General features: G+C 34.0%; 1 protein-coding gene across 1 annotated transcript in view; it reads right to left on the bottom strand.

The window, feature by feature from the left end:
* LOC128554536 (uncharacterized) overlaps nt 1–24,472 on the bottom strand; it is a gene marked incomplete at its 5' end in the record, with an annotated part of 75,271 nt that overhangs the window by 4,356 nt on the left and 46,443 nt on the right. Inside the window, 5 exon segments of the mRNA XM_053535810.1 lie at nt 367–501; nt 3,905–4,102; nt 6,336–6,575; nt 8,720–8,953; nt 20,717–20,959. Of these exon segments, the coding sequence (XP_053391785.1) occupies nt 367–501; nt 3,905–4,102; nt 6,336–6,575; nt 8,720–8,953; nt 20,717–20,959 (1,050 nt within the window).

Raw genomic sequence — 24,472 nt, 5'->3', positions numbered from 1 at the left:
ATATTTACAAGCAAATTCGATGAATTGGTATTCACCGCCGAAATTATTTGTGGTGAAGAATGACAAAGAAATACATCCGGCAAAAAGCTAAGGATGCTTGTGTCCTTAAAAGAACACAATCAAGTAAGAAATCTGGAATGCACGTGGTGACGGGTGGGTTACAACTTGACATCTGATAAATACTCATTGGAATTAGAAAATGACGTTTAAAAGACTTGTGTCTTTAATCAATTATGAATATTTGATGTTTGATCTCATAATTCTCGGTCTATCCAATTAGATATTTTATTTCAGATACTGATTTTTACAGGTCATTGACAAACACCTTCCCGTGTGATTACCACTAAATCAGAAAAATTTACTTACTCAAGTCGCATTTGTCTCCAGTGAAACCCGGCTGACAACCATCAGGACAGATACCAGTTGTGGAGCTACAGACTGTACCAAGTTTACATTTACCACAATTTTCACACAGTGGACCGTACTGTCCGGATGCACAAGCTAAATAGGGAATAACCTGTTTATAATTTTATCTTGTAACAAAACAAATTACATCTTAAATCAATTCTTACCTGAAGGCATGATTTATCTTTGCAAATATATTCAAAATATATCATGGTACATTTAATAACGAAAGCACAAATACGTTTGGTGAATATCAAAAGTTATTACATAGGTATTTATAGTAGTAGTAGTTGCAGTAGCAAAAGTGTACATAGCATGGCAATTTAAAACAAATGGCATATAACATTGGTAAACTTCATAAGACTAGAAATATGGCATGACGTAGTAAATTATATGAAATAAAATGTAATGCTCACCAATACCAGGGATAACACTAAATAAAAGAGGAAAGGATACCTTTTATTTCCATTGTGGTCCCTGATATTGAAGGTATAACACATGAAGTCATGTAATAATTAAATATTCAGTATGAATTATTGCACAAAATTACATAATTCAGAAATGAATTTGAGGTCACATATAATACAAACAAAGTTTGTATCACATTATTGAAACATGATATAGTTCTCTCATATGATATTATAGTGAGTGGGGGTATTTATATTGTAAAATGAATCTACTGATATTATTAAAATGAAATCATTACTGCAGTAGATTTAAAAAAATGATAAATTAATTTGAGAAAAATATCTTTAAACTAAGATTCTCATAATCAAACATATTTAAAGATTCAAATACCAATTGAGATCGAATAAAATAAGATTAACTGGCTATTAAGTGGGCTTTGACGGCACGCTTGTGTGGAAAGTTTCAATACACCTAAGATGTTGAGAGAGACTGTTTCATTGAACAATACCATTAAAAGCAAAATATTTTCTACCAAAGCATCCTACCTTTGGTAAAGAAAATCGCCTTGTGTCACTAAAAGTAAAGTTAGCATCAATTGAACTGGAAGAAGAAAGTGAATGCAGACACTCTGGATCTGATACAACGGTCATGGACATGAGTAAGGGGTATAAAATGCTCCTTAATGTATTCTGGTACTGTGTCTGACTTTATTTATGTCCATGACAGATAGTTACCTGGTCTACTCTCTTTGAGACAGGTAACCAGTTAAGAGATTGAACTGATCTAACCCAACATGAGACCTATTATCCATTTTCAAGACAAAGCGAACCAATTTATTTTGGGTAGTGAAGCCTGTTTCTTAAATACTGGGTCAAACTAGGGTACCAGAAAGAACATACATAGTCAAAGTGACATTGTACTAAGGTCATTATCAAAGGTTTCTTAGTGTAAAGATCTAAGAACTGACTCTTTCTATGCAAGAATTTCAACCGGGCATTTGATTTATAACCGTGCAATTGTATCACCGGAAAGATTCTGAGGAAAGCTTCTGATCCAAAGCAGCACCTAGATACTTAACTGTACTGGTGGTCTAAAGTACTTTTGACCTTTTTAATTAGTATCATATTATTATTATTATCATACCAGATTTATATAGCGCCCTTTCATAATCAATTTCACGTTCAAAGGTGCTTTACATAGTTTAAATGCAGCCACACAGGGCGCATAATTCATCCTCTACTAGTACAGACACAGAGCGATCTGACCAGAGAGACAGAGTGAGACAAAGCCCCCACGACAGAGAGATCAGAAATCAGATAAGGCTTGTCCGGCTAACTTAGCCTAGCTCGTTGCGAATAGAAAGCCTGGTTCTTTAACGTGCCCAGTGTATAGTACTGATACACGCAAGGATTGCCTGGGTTCCTGACAAGTACACCTCTAGTTGAGTGGGAAACACTGAAAAGCCTTTCTGAACATTCCCGAGTAGCTGCCGGGGATCGAACCCCCAACCTCAGGATTGGAAGGCCAGAGTGCAAACCACTGAGCTAACCGTCTCCGAGTATTTACAGTAGGACCTATAATTTTATAAATCAAATGATGTCATATGTGCCTTATTTGTCTTATTACTGAACTCATCTTTGCCTCCTCCGTTTTGACCAGTCCTTAATGACCCTATTTTTTCGTATTGACCTTGATTTTTCATATTGACTATAATTTTCTCATAATTTAGTATTGGCATAATTTCAGTTTGTCTGTTACTGTGTCCAGTATTGCACAATTAAATAATAAGTTTCCATATTGGCGTGTGAATTCCGTATCGGATACGTGGGGTATCAGTTTAAAGTGTGACGTCGCGTTAAAATGAACATTTACTACAATATTTTCAATATCAAAAGAACAAGTTACATCACTAATTACAATCATACATATATTTTAAACCATGAATTGCACACCAATACCAGGGATAACACAAAAAAAAAAAAGAAACAAATTTCCTTTTATTTCGATTGTGGTCCTTACACTAAAAATCTACTATAAATATGCAATTGACTAAATAGATAGAATGTCTACATTTATTCTAGTGTTTATTTCCTGGTCTTTTGGGATCAGTGTGTCGGTGAGGAATGTTGCATGTTTATTTACCTCTCATAAAATGCACCAGCCGTTTCATTTTTTACCATTTGCTGTACTGCGTTCTATTCTTCCAAACGATCTTTTGATATATTTTATAAACTTTCACAGCAACAGTCTTTTAGTGTAATATGGCGGCCGTTAAAATTCTGCCTTACTTGGATTCAGTGTAGTTATATTTCATGATAATATGGAACGCTTACCGCCACTGAAATTTTTATAGGTCTTTTTATAGGTTAAAGTCAATATTGTATGACCAACTTGATATTTGTTACCGAGTTAGAAAATATATTTGATATTTTTCACTATGAAAATGCTATACCTGTGTATGTGCCGTTTAATCATTCGTAATGAACCAAGATTCATTGTTCAAATACTAGGAGGTTTTGGTCACGAAGCCGTTGGCCAGAGTGGTTAAATTCCTGCGTATCTTAACTCTTAACAATGGTGAAACAGGTAATAGTACCAACAGTAACTTGGTGAAACAGACGACAATACTTTGTTAATTAATAACAGAAAGAAACACAAACATATAATATTATACGGTAGTAGTACATGTATGTTGCGCGTGATGTAGCGCTGTTAACGCGAGATAATTTTGTTGAACATTTTTATTCCCCCTATTTAGCCTAAGTGCCATCATTTATTCTGTCCTTTGGAATCATGAAGAACAGTTTATAAAAAAATACAAATTTCATTACCTGTCAAGAATTGATTTAATCAAACTGAGTGTGTTAATATTTTCCTTGGTTGCGTTCTATGCTTCCAAAAGATATTCTTTTTAATTTTATTGAAAACATATGAAATAAAAAGAACACGCATTTGTTTAAATATATTTCAAACTAGAAAATACTCCGAGGCACTACTTGAAATATTGCATCTGTTTAAAACAAAGAAATAAAATTTATTGTTGCAGTGCGCCAAACTAAACGATTTTAAAAGTTAAAATTGCTATTCATACCTATTACATTGATTTCAATCTCGCAAATGATAAGGAACCAGTCTGCAATACTACCAGGTCTCGTAAAGTTTATTTTTTGCACTGTTGCGGTCTGTGGATATATAGTTACTGAATTGTTTCTGGTGTTATACAGTATCCGGTTGTCCGGCACCATGGTGCTATCAACTTCTATTTTCAACCCAGTCAGATTTCTTGTAACTGTAAAATAGTCCATATGTAACTCTAATGCTATACCCAATTCAATTTAAATGTAATTTGAATAATTTCGTTTCCTACGGTTTGTCTTGATTTTGACTAATTTAAGAGAGTTCATCTATTGAGCTGCACCTTTAATGTAAATTGATCTGTATAAATACATTGAAGCAAATTATAATCAAATTTTATGACGATTTGATTTTCTTAATTGTTCATTTCAGGTTATAGAACATTATATACTTGATACAAATAATTATACAATTTTTCAAATTTAACCTAAATTAGCCTGGTAGTGTTTGTTAAATAGAATCGGTAAGGGTAGATTTCTCGGAAGCACAGAACACCAAAAACACAGCATTTGCAAAGTAGGCCCACAACAAAAATAAGCTGTAATTAAAAAAATATTACAGACAGGTTGCTTCAAAAATCTAACAAATACATATAAATTTATGCCAAATATAGTTAGAGGGGGAGGAAGTGGTAAGGAGTAAAAAAGGGGGTGGGGAAGGAATTTAAAGGGAAAGTAGAACAAGGATGAATATACATAGGGAATGCTACGTTCCTTAATCACAGTTACTACAACGTAAACCACAATTGCGCAGGCATTCATATACCAAAGATAAACACACCCAAGTATCTAACATAGAAAAAAAGACAAGTAAGATACAAGAACATAGTAGGGCACCGCTTAAGACTCACAAGCACATAAGCGCAGCCCTACAAGCAGGAAAAGGCAATTATGTACCGCGTTAGTATTCCGACAGACAAAATAAAGGAGGCATGTGGGGCACGAAGACTAATTCAAAGTAAAGCGGGAGGGGCTGCAAAAAGGAGCGCAAATGCAAGGGGAAAGGAGGGGGCAAAAGGGGGAGTGAGGAAAAGGAGGAAAAAACGCCTACAACAAATAAGACAACATACGCAACAGACAATACCAGACAGATAGAAAACCAGTTTAAAATAGGGGCACCGCCTTGGGACGGTCATTAACCTGTATAAAGGAAAGTGGGGGGAGGGGTAAAAGCGTTTAGGGTATGCCGACCTCACACTTATCCTATTGTCAACAAGTTAAACAATATATTGTAATTAAAATCCCCGCTGAGAAAGGCTCTAACATTAGCACAAAAATACAAGATTAATTAAGGAAAAGTTAACGTAAAATTAAGGTAAATCTAAGGTATAATTACACCAATGTACTCAACAACTTTTCTTAAGTCAGAGCACTAAGAGCCCAACTTTTAAAGGCACGACTAAGGAAGCTGCAAGACAAAATTTAACTCTCTCCGTTTGTTGTATGTAGGATGTAGGAAAAAAACATCATGGAGTCTTACACTTTATTAGTCATCGCACCATCAAATAGGAATGCGTAGCGATTAACTGTAGAGGGGTCAATCACTAAACATGCCCTTTGATTCACGATTTTCGTATCGTATCCTCTTTTGATAAACTGTTTAACCAATTTTACAAATATTTGATTTAAAGAAGAACTATGTTTAATTTTCCGAATTTTATTAACTACATCTCCATAGTATTCCGGGTGTGTAAGCCCAAATTTTAAAAAATGTATTAAGGTTAGTATTATATTTTTCTAACAGTTCCGACGATCTGTAGTAATATTTACTGAAAGCTTTCCGTAGCTTATGATAACGGTAACCCTGTTGTAATAATATATTGGTGATATGAAGATTTCTGTCATTAAAATCATCTATCTTTGAGCAACTATTCAACTTGATATTAAAAGCACAAAGAAGAATCAACAAGTGATAGGCCGGTTACTGCGTTAATGTTTGTGCAGTAACAACTGTCTGAAATCGTCATACATTGTACTTTTTTATGAAACAAAAAACAAAAAAAAACTCTTTGCGGTCCAACAATATTCAAAATTTGCCGCAAAGTTTAAGACTGAAGTCAGAATGACTTAGAATAAAATGCCTTTAACTTTTATTTTACCTTCAATTCGTAGATATGTTTACAATTATTATTTTAGCTAAATAGTGGGTATATAAAGCAAATTTATATGCTAAAAAAAATAATGTTAATAAAACAATAATTACCTGTGTTAGATCATCTGTTTATATATACATTCCTTTCGTTATCTGAATAAAACTTTCAAAATTCAACACATACATTCCAGAAAAAAAATGTTTAAAGATAAAATGACTGAGAAAATATGTTAATGTTTCGGGGTAGCAAAAGGACGATATATATTGCAGGAGTCAGACGAAATAATAAAACTCACTATTTGCTTTCAATGCTTTATCTGTTCGTCCAATAACATTGATAGTCAACACTGGTGCCCTGAAGGGTATTACTGCTTCAAGCCATGGATTATATTCAATAGCTGAAGACCAACAACAATCACATTTATCTGGGTCCGATAAATGATTCTCGTCTATAACGTTTACTTCACTGTAATTATGGCTATCATATGACAGTACGGAAGATCTACTGAGTGAGACTGTGGGAGCAATGTTTAAAGCTGTAAAATGAAAAATGTAATCTGTGATAAGCCGTATTTATATGTTTACATATACTTGCGGTACATATAAACGAATACAATGCGAATACGAAGAATACAGGTAAAACTTTTTGTATCATGATTTTCTCGTGCACTTATTCTGAGTACTTATTGATATTATGCAGAGGGTCTTATATTAGAATAGACATTAAATCTATTAGCATTGCAAAATAAATAAAGAAAACTCTTGCATGAATGAAAAAGAAATACAACAAAAAACGATATAATAAACGACCTGAAAATATAGAATAAGTAAAATCATTTTAAAAAGAAGGGCCCGAACCTACACCATACAAATATAAAAAGAATAGAGATCAAACACACTATCCACTTGACTACAAATCTGTTATGCAATAACGCGTCGTATTTAGAGTTAAAGACACTGATTCTTGTATGCAAGGTATGTGGCGTATGGTCTGCGAATTGGCGGTAAGTGCCAATATACAAGACTGGACTATCGATAGACTTGCTTCTGTTTAACACAATAAGCTACTGTATAGCTACGCTGCAGTATATAAATTGCATGTGATATTTTTTCACCTTCATAGAAAACCAGTTCTCAACTTTATAATGAATTTAGAAAGTCTGATTAAATTAGGGCAAAAAAAGAAAGTAATAGATACAACAGTATTTTTTTTATTTTTTGATAAATCTGGTTTATTACAATAATGTCTCATTACTGTTAGATTTCTGTTAGAAATAAAAGGAAATGCATTCAGACATCTTCTATAAATTATAAATCATTGTGTATTTTGAACAACGATATTTCATTATTGCTGGATTTTATTATAAATGAAAGAAAATGTATTTACACAACACACAGGGAGCTATATACTCTCAAATGCATTTTTAATATATAAATTCCTTCTTTCTATATATTTTTTATTCATCAAAAATGCAACTGAGTGTTTCCTCAATTTGTAATAAAATCCAGCAATGATAATTTTTCAGGTTTTATTTGGTTACTTAGATTAAAAGATCATAATAATTGAATAAAAAACTTATTTCTCTTATTAAGCTTTAAATAATTATTTTTTTCTTTATTAAATAACGGTGAAAGCTTTCTAAAACGTTGAGAATTGCTTTGCTGTAGTTATAATTTAAATGGTCAGAACATTACTCAACATGACTGTCAGAGCAATTATGATTAGTATATTGTCATCTAAAATAATTTTGCCTATATTCTGAAAAACGGCTGCATTACAGTCAATAAAATGTAAGACACAGGCAATAACCAGTTATCTTTACATATCAATAAAATTTATGATCCTGTGACATAGACTACATGTCAAGTCTACATGGGTTTTATGGACCCTTATCAGACTTGACCAGACAGGATCCTGTTTATTGGGGATTAAATGTCTGGCATTTAGGGGGTCACTTATAGAGGAGATTTTCTTTGCTTTTAAGAATACTACAATACACAAATTAACACCACTTATCGGATAATACACCAGCTGTACCTGTTTTTGGATTTTACCAAGTACCGTTGAAATAAAATTATCGCGACCCATTACTACCATTGTGCATTTATAAATTTATTATTACTGGTATGTAGTAATTAATGTAGATATAAAAATTGTTGTTTTGTTTAATATCATCAGATTAACCTTTCTGTAAATACAAATACATTAAGATCGAAAACGTTTTCTTATATTCAGAATTCTTGGACCAACGGACGCCAAACGTTAAATGGTGTTTACTGATCAGAGCTGTTTCATATGTCGTTCGTTCAAAGGTCAATGATACAGCGTACATGCACATATAGTAATTGTTATTAATAACATAACTGACCAATCACATTCTTGACTCTTTCAATTAATATAACTGCTTTAGCGCTGTTCATTTTATACAATCATTACAAGCCGGGAAACAGTCAAATCCGCATCAGAACAGTTAAGCTCTTTTATCGGGAAGGTGTGATCAGTTACCAGAGTTGCCCTAGTCTGTGAGCTCTAAACTCGCTCATAATTTATATTCATTTCCCCTGTTATCTATTAAATAGTTTCTTCTTTCGTTCCAAAATTACGAATGTTCAGTCTGAAAGTTAATTCCCGAACGATATTGGTTATACTTTCGTTTAAAATGTAAGTACATGTACTTACCCGAAATAAAAACTTCCACTTCGCATAGCACAAGTGGGCCTGGGTAGGTTCGGTTACTGTTTGTCGTATTTGGTAAATAAATTGTGACGTAACGAGATGACACTGATAACCTATTTTCTGGATTTATTGTAAAAATTCCATGATCAGGATAAGTGCTGTTATTTTCATACACTAATGTCTCCTTGCTAGTTTGGTTTACCTCCGAAAGATATAATCGGAATCCCTTCAGCTGACCTGAAACACAAGAATAAATTATATTCTATATACAGATATACATTTATATTTGTATCATTGCTCGGTTTTTTTTCTTAACAAATTTGGTGCAGGTAACTCCTATACACTGAGTACAGGGTGCGGTAACTAAAAGTGTGCAGGTATTTAATACCCGCACGCTAGTTACCGCACTGTTGGATAGGAAAGTATGCCAGCGTGTCTGGAACAGTAGACAGCAAAGTGTATTTTATTGATTTTCTGCTCTAGCACTGGTTTATTTCACCTGGGCTTTACACATTAGTAAAACAATGATTTTAAGTACTCACTGGACTGCTGAATATGGCAATGTGGAACGCCTACAACTACCATATATGGATGGCTATGATACAAAACAGAAAGAACATAAAAACTCTCGGGTAAACTATTTATACTCGGGGGCTACGCCCCCTCGTACAAATCGTTCACCCTCGGGTTTCAATGCTCTTTTTATTACTTATTGAACACATGCAGGATAAATATCACTGATATTAAATGTCCCCTAAAATATCCGAATGATGAATAATCGTTTTCTGACCTTAACTCTGTTATCCATGAGTTTGACCATGATTAGTGCATAAAAGTATGATGATCTGAGACAATTTTCTCAAGGATATTAAGGTCAATATCATATTTTTGTGGTAACCCTGTTATATATTACTTGTCTCAGACCTAAAGCTTTATTCATAAACAAGAGTTTACAAATACTCAGAAAAAATACCTTTAACTTTTAACTAAACTATTTTAATGCCTGAATCAACAGAATATAATATGAAATGAAAATTAAAACATTAACCTTAAAATGAAAGTATCTAACGTATTTGGATACTACGAGGTATGTAACTACATGCAAACATATTTTACCTTGCTCTACGATGAAACGATGGCAGAAAGATGTGAATTAAATATCAAGCCATAAAGCCATGGGGATTACATGTGTTTTTATCGTACCTCACTTAGGTCGATGTACTCTTTCTAAAAACGTTCGTTGCTAACGATGGAATGCAGCGATAAATATACTGTCCAATGTTCTAGACATGGATAACAATTAAAAGTCGTCGGAATTTATATTTTAATGTAAGTCAGTCTGGACTTTGTGAACAATATTATATAGGAATAAACAAAATATATCTGCTGCATACTAATGAGCGTACTATTTAATTTCAAAAGATAATAGGTAAGGGTAGATTTCTCGGAAGTACAGAGCACCAAAACACAGCCCTAGAGCCACGCATTTACATAGTAAACCCACAAAAAAAGAAGCTAATGGAAAACTATTTCAGACGGGTTGCTTCCAACATCCAACAAGTACATATTAATTCATGCTTAATATTGATGGAGGGGAGGGAAATAGGTAAAGGGTGGAATGGGGTCGAGTCGGGGAGGAACCCGAAGACGAAACTTGAACAAGTACGAATATGCAAATGAATGCCATGTTCGTTAGAAACAGTCGCACTACAACGTAAACCACAGCGCAGACACTCATGTACCAAAGACAAGCATACTACGATCAACTGAATAACATAGGACAACGAACAAGCAACACATAAATAGGGCACCGTTATAGACTCACAAGCATACAAATGCACCCACACAAGTAGGAAAAAGCAATCAAGTAACGTCTTAGGATTCGGCTGCCAAAACAAAGGAGAGTCACGAAAACTTACTAAAAGTAAAGGAGGAGGGGGGATGCAAAAAGTAGCGTAAATTTAAGAGAAAGGAGCGGGCAATAAGGGGGTGAGACGGAGGAAAAATGCTTACAACAAACAAGAAAACATATGCAACAGACAATACAAGACGGACAAAACAACCAGTTGAAAATGGGAGCACCGCCTTGGAGCGGTCAGTTACCAATATAAAGGAAACTGGGCGTTTTAACGCGTTTAGGGCATGCCAACCTCGCACTTACCCTATTTTCAACAAGTAAAGCAACACAATGTAAATAAAATCCCTGCCGAGAAAGGCTCTAACATTAGTGCAAAAATAACAGGTAAATAAAGTAAAACATAAAATTTAGTTAAATTTAAGGTATATTTACACCAATGTAATCAACAACTTGTCTGAAGTCAGAGCAACAAAAGCCTAACTTTTAAGGGCACGACTTAGAAAAATGTAAGACAAAAATCAACTCCCTCCGTCCGTCGTATGTAGGATTTAGGAGAAAAGCATCATGGAGTCTTACACGTTATTAGTCATCGCACCGTCAAATAAGAAAGCGTAGAAATTAACTGTAGAGGGGTCAATCACTAAACATGCACTGTGATTCACGATTTTCGCATCGTATCCTCTTTTGATAAACTGTTTAACAAATTTTACAAATATTTGATTAAAATAAGGGGTATTTTGTTCTGTTATTTTCCGAATTTTATAAACTAAATCTCCATAGTATTCCGGGTGTGTAAGTCCAAGTTTTAAAAGTGTTTTAAAGGGGCGTTTTGTACTTTTCTAACAGTTCCGACGATCTGTAGTAAACTTTACGTAAAAGGTTTCCGTAGCTTATGATAACGGTAACCCTGTTGTAACAATTTCTTGGTGATATGAAGATTTCTGTCATTAAAATCATCTATCTTTGAGCAAGCTCTTGCAAAACGAAAAAGCTTAGAAATATAGACACCGTATGATGTTTCTCGAGGGACATCTCCATCAAAATGGGGAAAGTTCACAATTTCAAAATTAAAATCGTCCCTTTTATCATATATTTTCAATTCTATATTATTAGTCAAAATTCTTAAATTTAAATCCAGGAATGACGCTTCTAAATCTGAAGTATTTGCCTTGTTAAGCTGTAACTCTTTAGATTAAATCTATTTCACCATTTCTGAAAAAATATCGGTTGTCCATGTTTAAAATATCATCAAGATACCTTGCGGTTTCACTAACAGCTTCAATAATTTCAAACTGTGTCTTTGTAGATAAACTAAGCATGAACTCTAGTTCATAACAGAATAAGAATAAATCAGCAATGAGCGGGGCGCAGTTGGTTCCAATCGGGATACCAATTACTTGCCTGTAAAAACAATCATTATATCTGTAATACAAAGAACTTTAATGTGTATATTAATATCAAATTTGCTAAAATCTGCTCCAGCTCCTAAGCTCTTACATGTAAATTACCATCATCATGATCATATTGATCATCATTTTATATAACTATAATGATTATTTTTGTACCATTTATATAGCACTCATTTCGCGTGCAAATTCGTTTTTAATAATATATAACCAAAATACAAGCGACTGTAAATCTTAGAAATTGCCGAAAATGAATATGAAATACTGGAACATTAAACTTATAGCGTACAATACCAAAGACTGTTGACAGTTTGCAAAAGGCTGTAAAAAGAAGATGTTTTTAACAGACTTTTAAAAGCAGTCAATGTATCGACATTATCGATATCTCTTATACAGAGGAGTATTTTGATCTATTTAGACCATCGTTGTTTTGCACATTCGCTCTGTATGCAAATGACCACAGTTATTTGCCCTTGGCTGACTACAATTTGAAGTTGGCTACGCGGAAAATAATTCCTCTGTTTGATTGTGAATATCTGAGTAAAGACGTTCAATAAATAGCATAACTTAATAGCAAGATATAAAGTAGTAGGTTCGTGTACATTTTGACAGTGAGAGTGAGAATGTTAGAATATGCATAACATAATTTTTGACAGGGCCAGTTTTGCCTGTATGACTATTCTATATCGCATGTGATTTAGAACTAAATGTTGGTCAACCCCAGGTTTACTGAACAGTTTTGTTTAGTAAAGGTGTAAATCTACACCTGAAGTAGTTCCTGGTCCTCAATAACAATTCTACATAGTACAAAATTGTATAATGTATATTTTGACCTATGAGTTACGATCGTCATGTTTTCATCTACAATCAGCTTGAGGTACATCGAAATCAGACTAAACAGAATGAAGCATACAGATACCTTAGGCTTACAAACATTTGTCATCGTGTGCAAAGTTTAACACATGTATATATTCAAAAACATCTATTTTTTTGAAGAAACAACCAAAACTTAGAGAGATCTACTTTCCAGATTTTATTAGAAAAATAAATGCAAGAGGGATACCCCATTTGTTAACAGATGAACAAAAGAGGACCCGTGTAACAATGGCAAATAAACTTCTGAACATGTAGTACACAAAATACAGCAAAACGGTTTTTGACAATATAGATACAGGTGATGAGACCTGGGTTTATTATTTCGAATCATGGGCCACCAAAACTGCGAGACGCCCATGTACTGCCAAACGAATAAAGAAGATTTTGTTCATCTGTTAACAAATGGGGTATCCATCTTGCATCTTGGCACTGGAATGTAAATAATTGGACCCGAGTGAAAAAAGTAATGATAACAGAAAAGTATATAACACATTTAGGTCTCACCAAATTAAAAAGTAGTTCATCGAATTTGCCGTTCGTATATTTTCAGAAAAACACTTTTTTCTCTCTTTTTAGGCATGCGCTGCCCCCATTGAAAAAAATCAAGCCAAAATATTTTGGTGCGCTACGTTTTACGGACGTAACAGTGTACAAATGCTTACAATTGCTGTCCCAGATTGTTATAAAATGGACTTTAATCACATTAAATACATACTACACACACATCGTCTATCATATAACATAACGTTTATATTTAGTTGCATTAGAGTTATTTCCCCTCGATGCAGTTACGCTAAATGTTGCTACAAAATCGGATTTATTTTATTGTAAACCAGATGAAAAAAAAAACAACATACTAATTTATTTGATAACATCAATCTACAATATTTTGGTAAGGGTAAATACGTATTGATGCATGCCACTTTACTGTTTTGTTTTCCTGTCCAAATGAACAACATTTGTATTCGAAAGTAGGTTGGGAAAAGAATGGCATTATAAATTGCGTTCCGACCAGTTTAGATTTTCAAATTTTCTAATAAGATTAACGTTAGCTCAAGAGCTGTCCGTAAAGACAGCACACTCAACTTTTATAAGTGCTTGACTCTGAATTAGAGCTGTGCCAGTAAAAGGGGCAAATAGTCAAAAGCTTTGAAGGTAACAGAGCTATTGAACGTTATATAAAACTTAAACAAAACTATTCTAAGGTAAAAAGGGGCACAACTCTGTCAAAGTTCAGAGTTATATGGATTGTTTCTCCTGGTGTAGACCTTGAGAGTAAATAACTGTTTTAACTTTCAAGTCAAAAGCTTTAATAGTAACAGAGATATTTGATTTAAAAAAATGCTACATGTTCATAGCAGTAAATATTTAAGTCACATATCTATGTTCATGATTATGGTCTAAGGTTATGCACTGTTGTATATTACATATTATCTAACAACATGCATTTGATGTATGCCAATTTTATTACCTTTTGAGTTTGCTTTGTTGTGCAGCTGCTGGTCAGATTTTCTCAATCCCAGATGAATTATTTTTAATGTAAAAGAGCGGTACATTCTATTTCAAGGTTTTCATTAGTCAATCGAGAGCCAAATCAAGACAATATATTTCTTCGCACTTCGCTCGCAGCCTCATTTCTTTCCAGAAAATATCCGATGAACAACTTCTCAATTTGGTGTGGCTTTATGTAAAAAAGCTATTCATTCTCATATTTGCCACATACTGTGCTGCTTGAAAAGGGTAAATGTTAAAGCTACAGGATTTTTATTAGTTCACATTTTAGTTCTTCCTATGAGCAGACGACGAATTTCGATATGCTTTTTGTAATATGAATAATTTTCATAAAATTTGAATAGTGATATTGTAATCAAATTTAAAGTGGCTCTTAAACTGGATAGATATATATATAACAAGTTAAAGCATAGCAAAAGTTCCTTCTAGGGCATATCTATATAAATATAAAATGATCATCTTGTAAAATTTTGATTGCAATGTCTGTTTTATACTGCCAAAAAATTTCAAATATTTACGCTAGTTATGTAACATAAATTGTTAAATCCAACAACAAATTAAATCTGTTATCACTTTGAGTAGAGTAAACACGACAATAAGACATTGACCTGGTTAATCATTTACGATTCGATGCGTGAATTTGTTGCGCATAATTAGAGGGTCGCAATATTGTTTGTTTTCATATATTAACTATGCATTTCAAGGTAACGATAATATTTAGTTGTTTACATTTAAATTTGCTGATATATGTCTATCTGGTCGACTGAATGTATGTTATGTTCCTCAAGAATGGAGGAAATAACATCCTCGGGTTTAGTAATATGTAATCCACGGAACGCGTTCAGTCAGAGAGTCGCCTCAATTAGGAAAGAATAGTCTAACGTCAGAGGTTATTTCTAAGGTCACGGAGTTTTACTGGCCAGCTTGTAATGACAACAGCTTTCGGTATCAGTAGCTCAGTCAAGTGTGTTAAGTGCTGTGTGGCGGCCGTAAAACGTCTCCCCGACTTCATCTCAGTGTTGTTATATTTTCTGGTCCTTCGGGATCATTGATTTCAACTCATTTAGATTTGAAGATTGAATACTGCTTAAGCCGGTGCTAGGGGGCGTGGGCAGTGTTCATTTTCCATTACTGCTCATGAACACAATCAAACCGAGTTTGCAATTTTCACTGTTTGCCTTGTTTTCGGTGCTTCCGAGGGATCTACTTTTCCGATTTTATTGAACTATAATATTCCTTCTCAAGAGAAGGAATAATAAGGAAACATGCCGCTTCTTATTTGGGGTGAAAATCACGTCAAACAAAAAGGTTATAGAATTTTGTGGGTTTTTATCATCTGAAAAGTACGCGATGGTATTGTTTTCGCTCAGATTTGACCGATTACATGAGTAACATTGAAAGCTGTCAGTTTTAATGCATAGTTCAACTTGCAGTTAAAATTTGTAATACATCTTAGACTGAAGTGTTAAAATATATTTAGTTTGAAGAGAAAATATGCCTAAATAGGCACAAGATCACAGTTATTTGCCCTCGGTTGACAATAAAGAAGTGGTTACGCGGAAAATTTCTCTGTTTGATGGCGAATATAGGTGATTTTTTAGAGAAAGACCTGCAATAACTGGTATATTTGAATAGAGGAGATATGAAATAGTAGGCACATGTACAATCTGACAGAATGGGAATGTCAGAATATACATAATATGATATTTTGATAGAGCCAGTTTTGCCTGTTTCTGGCCGTCTAGAGAGTGTTCTTCATACGCATGTGATTTGATTCAGAATGGTGGAAAAACGAGCCAGTCAACCCTATGTCAATTGTGGCTGGAATTTTTACTCTTGAATATTTCTGTTAAGTTAAGGGATTTTAGGTGGGTAAATGGAATACATGCAAAATTGCAATAGTGACCGGGAGTCTTTATAGAACATATACTAATAATAACTGTGGTTTCAGGCCAGTGGTTAATGAACCAGTCTTTTCCTGTCATTTTTATATCAGTAAAGAAGAAAAATGTGCGATAACCACCTCCCCTCTGCACAGTTTCAATGAAATGAAATGATACTTTAAATATATGATTGAAAAAAGTCAAAAGGGGAATTTTGTCCGCCATTGTCAAGTTAATCAGCGAAAATTATGTCTATTTTCTTTTTCAGATTTTTAGAAAACTTCTCACAGTCGTAAATAAATGTATCGTATATAACTTCGTGAAATGAAATGTATAGGCTCTATATGCATGTTTGTTTAGATATATGAAGTGAAAGAGATGCACACAATACACGCCGATATTAAGATATCATTTTGTGCTGTTTAATGTGCCAAACGTTTTAAAATGTCGTAATTTGTCTTAAGAGAGATAGTAACGTTGCCAACGTTAACAATGTCAGTCACAGATTACTTCTAGTCTTACCATGTCCTACGGCTTTTTTTAACGTGTTACAAAAAGAAGTGTTAATAAAACTTTTATGGTTTATATTTCATTTGCTCCACTTTGTATGCTATTTTATGCAGAAGTTATGGGTTACTTCCTTTCGTTTTTTTTTTCTACTTGCTAGTAGAGTGCCAATATCAAAAGATCTAGACAGGGTAACGTTGGGAGATATGTTGTGCTTTGTTCCGGTCGTCCATCCGCCTGTCTGTCTAAAAATCAAGTTTGCTCTGTATCGTTTTATCCAAGCCGGAGAATTTTTCCGCATTCAAAATATCCCCTATCCCATTTGACAAAGTAGATAAAATTCTCTTTCCGATTTTTAGCTTGACAATTTAAAGAAAAAGGAGGGTTGTTTTACCAGCTCCGACCCGCCGTTGCCAAACTTAGTGCATTCAAGTTAAAGTTTTACGGCAAACTTCTCAATGTCACCACAATATCTTTTTAACTTTTACCTTTCACAATCATATCTTATATGCATTCTTAACATCCGTCATACCGCTAACCCTATGACACACGCACACAAACACGCACACGCACACGCACACACACACTTGAATAATAACATTTTGACAAATTTCTTCGTAAAGTTTAGTGTGCTGTCCAAATAACAGCTTTTGTATTTAAATATATCATTATTTTGATTCATTTTAAAATGGGTAATTGTCTATGATAAAAGTTTGCTTCTAATTGTCCTTACTATACCAAGATGTAATTATTTTACTTACTTATGATTAGATAAAGTTATTAACAAATTCCTACGATTTTTTTGTAAAAATTGAATCTTTGAATCTGTGTTTTATTTTATGAAAACGATTTTCCAGGGCTCCAACAGTTTTTCATAAAAGAGGTTCGCCACTTTTCAAGATAACATAATCAACAAACAAGAGCTGTCGGAGGACAGCAACGCTCGACTATTCATCAGCCTTGTCGATTGAATGAATACGGAAGTCGAAAAAGGGACATAATTTAGTAAAAAAGCAAAATAGGGTTATGGAACCTGCATAGTGCTTATCAGCTCATGACAGTGGACAAGTGTGTGAAGTTTCAATCCATTCCCATTAGTGGGTACTGAGATACCAGCTTACATATAGGAATTTAACCAAAAACACCTAAGTTGAAAAAGGGGCATAATTTTGTAAAATGCGAAGTTGAGTCATATCATGACAGTGAACAAGTGTGTGAAGTTTCAATTCATTCCAATTAGTGAGTACTGAGATACCAGCTTACATACAAAACCTTAACCAAAAAATTCTAAGTCGAAAAAGGGGCATAATTTTGTAAAAAAGTAAAACAGAGTTATGGAACCTGTGCAGTGTAAGTCAGTTTATCACAGTAAATAAGTGTGTGAAGTTTCAATCCATTCCCACAAGTGGTTACTGAGATACCAGCTTACATACAAAACCTTAACCAAAAATTTCTAAGTAGAAAAAGGGGCATAATTTTGTAAAAAAGCAAAATAGAGTTATGGAACCTGTGCAATGTAGGTCAGTTTATCACAGTGAATAAGTGTGTGAAGTTTCAAACCATTCCCACAAGTGGTTGCTGAGATACCAGCTTACATACAAAAACTTAACCAAATCGGGACGCGGACGCGGACGCCGACGCATGGGCGAGTCCAATAGCTCTACTATTCTATGAATAGTCGAGCTAAAAACAGAGACGAACCATAAAATGTTTCAATGATATAAGCTGTGAAAGGAGCATACACATGAAAAATATTTGAAAAGTGTGGATATCAGACCAAAGGGGCCTACATAAGATCAGAAAACAAAACGAGTATCATATGAGTAGATTATAAGAAAAGAGCTAAGTTATAAAAAGGACATAATTATGAGTAACATATGCCTGGATCTAACAGATGACTTTCGTTTCGGTACCATATCCACATCATATGCGAGGACATTCAATTTGCATAAGAAATTCATAAGCTGTTCATTTTGTATTTATTCATTTCATCTTTTAATCATATCCGACTCATATTTATGTTAAGCATATGACAGGTCGCATGTGATAGTCATATTATATCATATGTGGCAAAATTGCATTTGATATCAACAATAGAAAATACAAAATACCGTGGCGCGGTTATTTTCTGATAGACTACTTTCAATTCTTTCTAGCTACAGTAAGAGAATTGAAAGCCTATTTTGGAAACCAACTTTTTATTGAGAATATTTCGTTGGTAATATAGAAAATTACAAGCATTATTTAACATGGTTATTGACTGGATAACGAATATATATCTTACGGCCTATATCATATCTAACGCAATTGTATGCTATGTATCATCCTCTAGATAAATGAACAGTATCCGTACAATAATTTTACGGCATTCGCTTGTACATAAATATCAAACCCAATCCCTTTCTTAAAGATAGTTATTCAAATACAACTATAACTTGTTGTATATTCTTGTCAAACATCGTACGATTGTGCTCGCAATTAAGTTTTTAATCAGGGCTGTTATATTTCGATCTTCTCAAATCGTTCAGCACGACTTTAATGTCGTGTAAATGATACTGTTTAGTTTCTCAACTCGACCATTTCGGCCTGGGTGGTTCCAATACCCCCGCTTTCATAGCCTTGGGTATTGTTTAATCACCCATTGGATATGGTGCCTGCTTTTTAATTTTGTCTTTTGACAGTTCCTGTGATACGCAGGCTCCATAACCTCAGATCTCCTTCCTAAATTCCAGTTTGTTTAGTTCTGCCCATTGTTTTCTCGTTTGGGGCAAACCCTTTACTTTATCTAGGGACCAAACGCCGTTCTTCATGGAGTTACACGCCTCAACACGTGTATCATTGATGGTTCCGTGTTCATAGCCGTTTGAATACATATGCGGATGTCTCTAAATTGTTTTTTGTACTTTTAGCATGTGTAAATGTTGTGTTCTGCTCAACCCGGGGCTAGAGGGTGTGGACGGTAGCATGCATTTCCACTACCGTCCATGAACAGGCTCAATCAAACCGAGCCTGCAACATTTTCTTTTTTGTCGTGTTGAGCGACCTGTGAAGTTTCTACTTTTCTCTATTTTATTGGCAAGAAAATACGAATAGATATATTAAATGACAAATGCAAATGAAATAAATTCGAGAAATGATCTTCAGTTTGGTTAGCAGACATGAAAACCAAAATATTACAAAAACAAATGTGTAAGCCTGTCGCACTATTTTAGGTAACGAATTTCAAGATTTTAATCAAGCTTTGAAATAACTTAATATTCAAAAATTTGATAAGCCTCTTTTTTCCAGAAGGCATGTTTTATATATAAAGTGTCTATTGGCTTACATCCTTTTTATATAAATGAAATGTTTTTGCAAAAGCCATATACAAATAACACATCCTTAACATTGATTTCTAACACAAACTTAAATTTTTATTTACCAAAAACACATGGTGAAATAATTAAAGGTAGTCTTATATACTCAGGATCAACTGTATGGAATTGTTTGCAAATAGAAATTATTATCATGTTTTAAATTTAACTGTATAAATTGATCGATGGATGATTGTATTTTAATGCTAACTACATTTCTTGTATTTTGTTTTATGAATATATAATTTCTTCTTTGATTTCTGTTAAATATTTGTTACTATGATCATAATACTGTCATTCTACATGTAGTCGTAAGAGGGCCCCCGTGGAAGATTAGTTTTGCTTACTTACTTACTTACTTACTTACTTACCTACTAATAATATTACTGTACTTTTCGGACCATAATCTTCGTTTAAACGACAAATAAATGCGATATCACTCCGTTTGCAATTAAATTGATCTCTTTAACCTACCCTTGAAATAGTAAAAGAAACCGATTCTTTATGAAACATTGCGAGAACTGGTTTGCCTTATGTAACGAATAGCCATTTCCATACTACCTGTAAAAAGTAAATACAATTAATGACACTAGATTGATACATACTTGGGTTTTTTTCAGGTTGTCCGTATACCATGACTTTCTTTATATTGTAAAGACCGCCTAGATCAACCTGCCACCAAGGCTCTGCCTTAAGAGCTGTTGCGCTGTAGTCAATGTATGTTGCTTGTCTTACACAATTTTTCTTCCCCTCAACAGCATGTTCTGATGACCAAATTGCGTTGCGGTTATCTTCAGGGTAGGTCAGTGTACCATCTTGATATGTGGGTTTGTTAAGCGCTATATTTACTGAAAAATAATAAGAATTCTAAATGTTATGACAAATATTAAATAAAGTCCGTTTAACGCTAACAAATAACATAGGAAATAGTCCATTCATTACGATAGAATTACGTGTCTGTTATAAAAATAGAACCGTATATTGATAGCCTTGTTATTAAGATTTTATGCTAGTGTTCTGACATTCAGTCGTTGAAATCTAGTCTATTTCATGGTGTTCGCACATGTGTCTTTGATAATATAATGGCATTTGCTTGGTATATTCTTAAAGTTGACCATGTTTCGCACTGTGTTGTAAATTCTAAACAACTTTTACCGTGCTGTTTTTTTGTAAATTTTGTATAATTTATGGTATTTCCTCAAGCTGAAGTAGAGACAAATTTCAATGTGATGGCCACTATCTAAAACGTTTGCAGAGAATTCATTACAGCATTAAATTTGATAAAAGAAACTTCAAACTATTGTTAAACAATTATAAAACACAAAATAAAACTGTAAATATCATTTATTTCTAAGGTGCCTCAAGTAAACAGATTTTAAATTAATGAGACAGAATTCTAACTGCAACATTGAAAAATTAAAGTCGAATCCTGTGGGTCTGTTTTGAATTTTGCTCACTTCTTTCAAAAATAATTTTGGGGCAGAAGTAAAACCTACCTGCATTTCTTCTACAATATGTAATCTACAGAATAAAGGCAAAATAGAGAACTTTTACCGCATATAACTTAGTATTTATAAAGATGTCTAACTCTACCCCTCCTGATTTAGGGGTAAATTCACTTTGAACAGCAAGAACTCGCTGATAAAATGAGAATTTTCCACTTTTGTATAATACATCCATAATAAGTCTTGAAAGAAGTAAAAACTTACAAGAAGAAAAGTAAAATATGGAAAAAAAACTTTTGGTCCCAGTTGGGCTTGAACCTACGTCCCCGTGAAAATTGCAGTCAAAGTAGGTTTATGGTATGAATTGAATACTCTTCAAAAAGGAGGTAATCTATTACGGGTCCAATACCTTATAGGCACTGACCTCCAGATTTTGGCTAAAATTGATCTCTCTTTCAAATATTATGAACATTAGAATATTTTTTCTGTTTCTAAATTAGTTTTAAAAAAGCTTAAATCAAGAAAACAAATTACCTAGTCGGGAATCGAACCCGGACCGCCGCAGCAATAAAAAGTTTTCTGCTATCGTTACCAATAACGCTATGGAAGATTAAGTGTTCAATGCGCGTTGAATATAAATATTTATAATAGAGACAGTTTACCTCGAGTAAAGCGTTACAAACGCTTTTCACTTTTCATCAAAACAACTAATTCTCATGTGTTTCCGTAACATATAGCCTGTCATTACTAGTAATCAAGTTTCAAAGTAGTCTTAAGAAACATAGCATCTATATAGGTCTACTCCAACAATTTATTTGAAAAAAAAAATGACCGCAACTGTTTTGATTCTCTGCTTCCGAGAAACACCCAAATGTATCATTGAAAGTTTCATGTGCACCGCCGTATGAACACATCTGTGAATGTCTCAAAATCGATTTTATACTTGTAGCATGTGTAATGTTGAGTTCTGCTCAACTTGGTCTAGATGGCGCGGAGGGTTGCATACATTTCCTCGAACGTCCATAAACAGGCTTAATCAAACCGAGCCTGCAACATTTTCATTTTTGTCGTGTTGAACGACCTATGAAATTTCCACTTTTTCTACTTTATTATAAGTCTGGCGGTATCTGTGACAAAGTTACGTTTTGTTTATTAGAACAAATGAGCCTTCCTGTGTACGTTCTATCGATTCATTACATTTACACTCAAGTATTTATGTCATATTCCGCCTCTCAAAGATAGGCTATGGAATATTTCGCAACTTATTATGTAATAATATTCATACATGCAAAAAAAACCATATTCACTTGAATTTTGTGGAAAACTGACTTTTCTGTGAGAAATGTAGGTACATTCAGTGGGTCAGTACACATTTAGACCAAACTGTATTAAGGTTCATTATTTTTTCACATGTTTGCCGAAGTCCGAGTCAGCTTAATTATAAGGATATAATTAAAAATTAAATATAAAGTACAGTAGTATATTTTCTGTCCTGCATTACTAACACTTTCGGAAAGTTTTTATGCCCCCGAAGGAAGGCATATAGTTTTTGAACCGTCTATCCGTCTGTTGGTCTGTAAGTCTGTCAGTCTGTCGGTTTGTCCGCAAATTTCGTGTCCGGTCCATATCTTTGTCATCGATGGATGGATTTTCAAATAACTTGGCATGAATATGTACCACAGTAAGACGACGTGTCGCGCGCAAGACCCAGGTCCGTAGCTCAAAGGTCAAGGTCACACTTAGACATTAAAGGATAGTGCATTGATGGGCGTGTCCGGTATGGATGGATTTTCAAATAACTTGGCATGAATGTGTACCACAGTAAGATGACGTGTCGCGCGCAAGACCCAGGACCGTAGCCGTAGTTTAGAAACTACCGATTTTAAGCCAGTTTGACCTCACTTGACACCTTACCCAATTCTATAAATGCACTTTGGTCTTACCCTAAACTTAAAATACTAACTTGGTACCCTTAGTACCCTGAAAATCTTTGGTTAAACCAAACGAAAACCTCCAGTTTAACCAAATGAAAACATTTGATTTGATGGACGTCAATCTGACCGTATTTAACCTATGACCCTTGGTCAGGACTGGTCAATGCCGGACAATTTAAAACCCACAGGTTTTAAACCCAATAAAAAGTTTTAAATACATTTGATATAGATGAGTTTACAGAATAAATATATTGTTTGAAAGAAAGAAAAATTTACTGATAATATAAATCCTCACTATGTTACAGCAAAAAACGGGAAAAGAATGATAATAGCTTCCTGTTCATCTTGCGGAAAAATGAAATCAAAGTTTGTTAAAAGTACTATCACAGCAGGTAATTTAGATATTCATAAAGCAATGTTACCTTTTTTACCTAAGAAAGGTTTAACACTCCCAGGATATAACTATTGTGGGCCAGGAAATCCTTTAGATAACGGAACCCCTGTTAACGAACTAGACGCAGTATGTATGGACCATGACTTTTGCTACGAAAAACGGTGTAAAAAAAGTACATGTGACAAACAAATGCTTTCCAACTTAAATAACACTAAATCAAAAACATTTGAGAAAAGATTGCAAAACATTTAGTTGTAAAACCAGCAATTAAAACGAAATACAAACTTGGTCTCGGACAAAAACGAAATCAAAAAACGGGAAAAGGGGGTAGAGTATACCCCCGAAATAACTGCACCAAGCTCCCGCTGGAGCGATGAATTAGCAGAAGAATTACACAAACCAATTAAAAGAAAATTTAGGAAACGACGGGTGATTGTTAATGATATTGATGATACTTGATCTGCTGATTTAGTTGACATGCAAGCTTTTTCAAAATATAATAAAGGTGTAAAGTACTTGTTAACCGTTATTGATATATGCAGTAAATATGCTTGGGTTATTCCATTAAAGAATAAAACTGGAGAATCT

The sequence above is a fragment of the Mercenaria mercenaria genome, unplaced genomic scaffold (assembly GCF_021730395.1).
Source record: "Mercenaria mercenaria strain notata unplaced genomic scaffold, MADL_Memer_1 contig_5100, whole genome shotgun sequence".
In the NCBI taxonomy this organism is placed as follows: domain Eukaryota; kingdom Metazoa; phylum Mollusca; class Bivalvia; order Venerida; family Veneridae; genus Mercenaria; species Mercenaria mercenaria.
The sequence above is the reverse complement of the archived record's forward strand: the minus strand, read 5'-3'. Positions and strand labels throughout refer to the sequence as shown.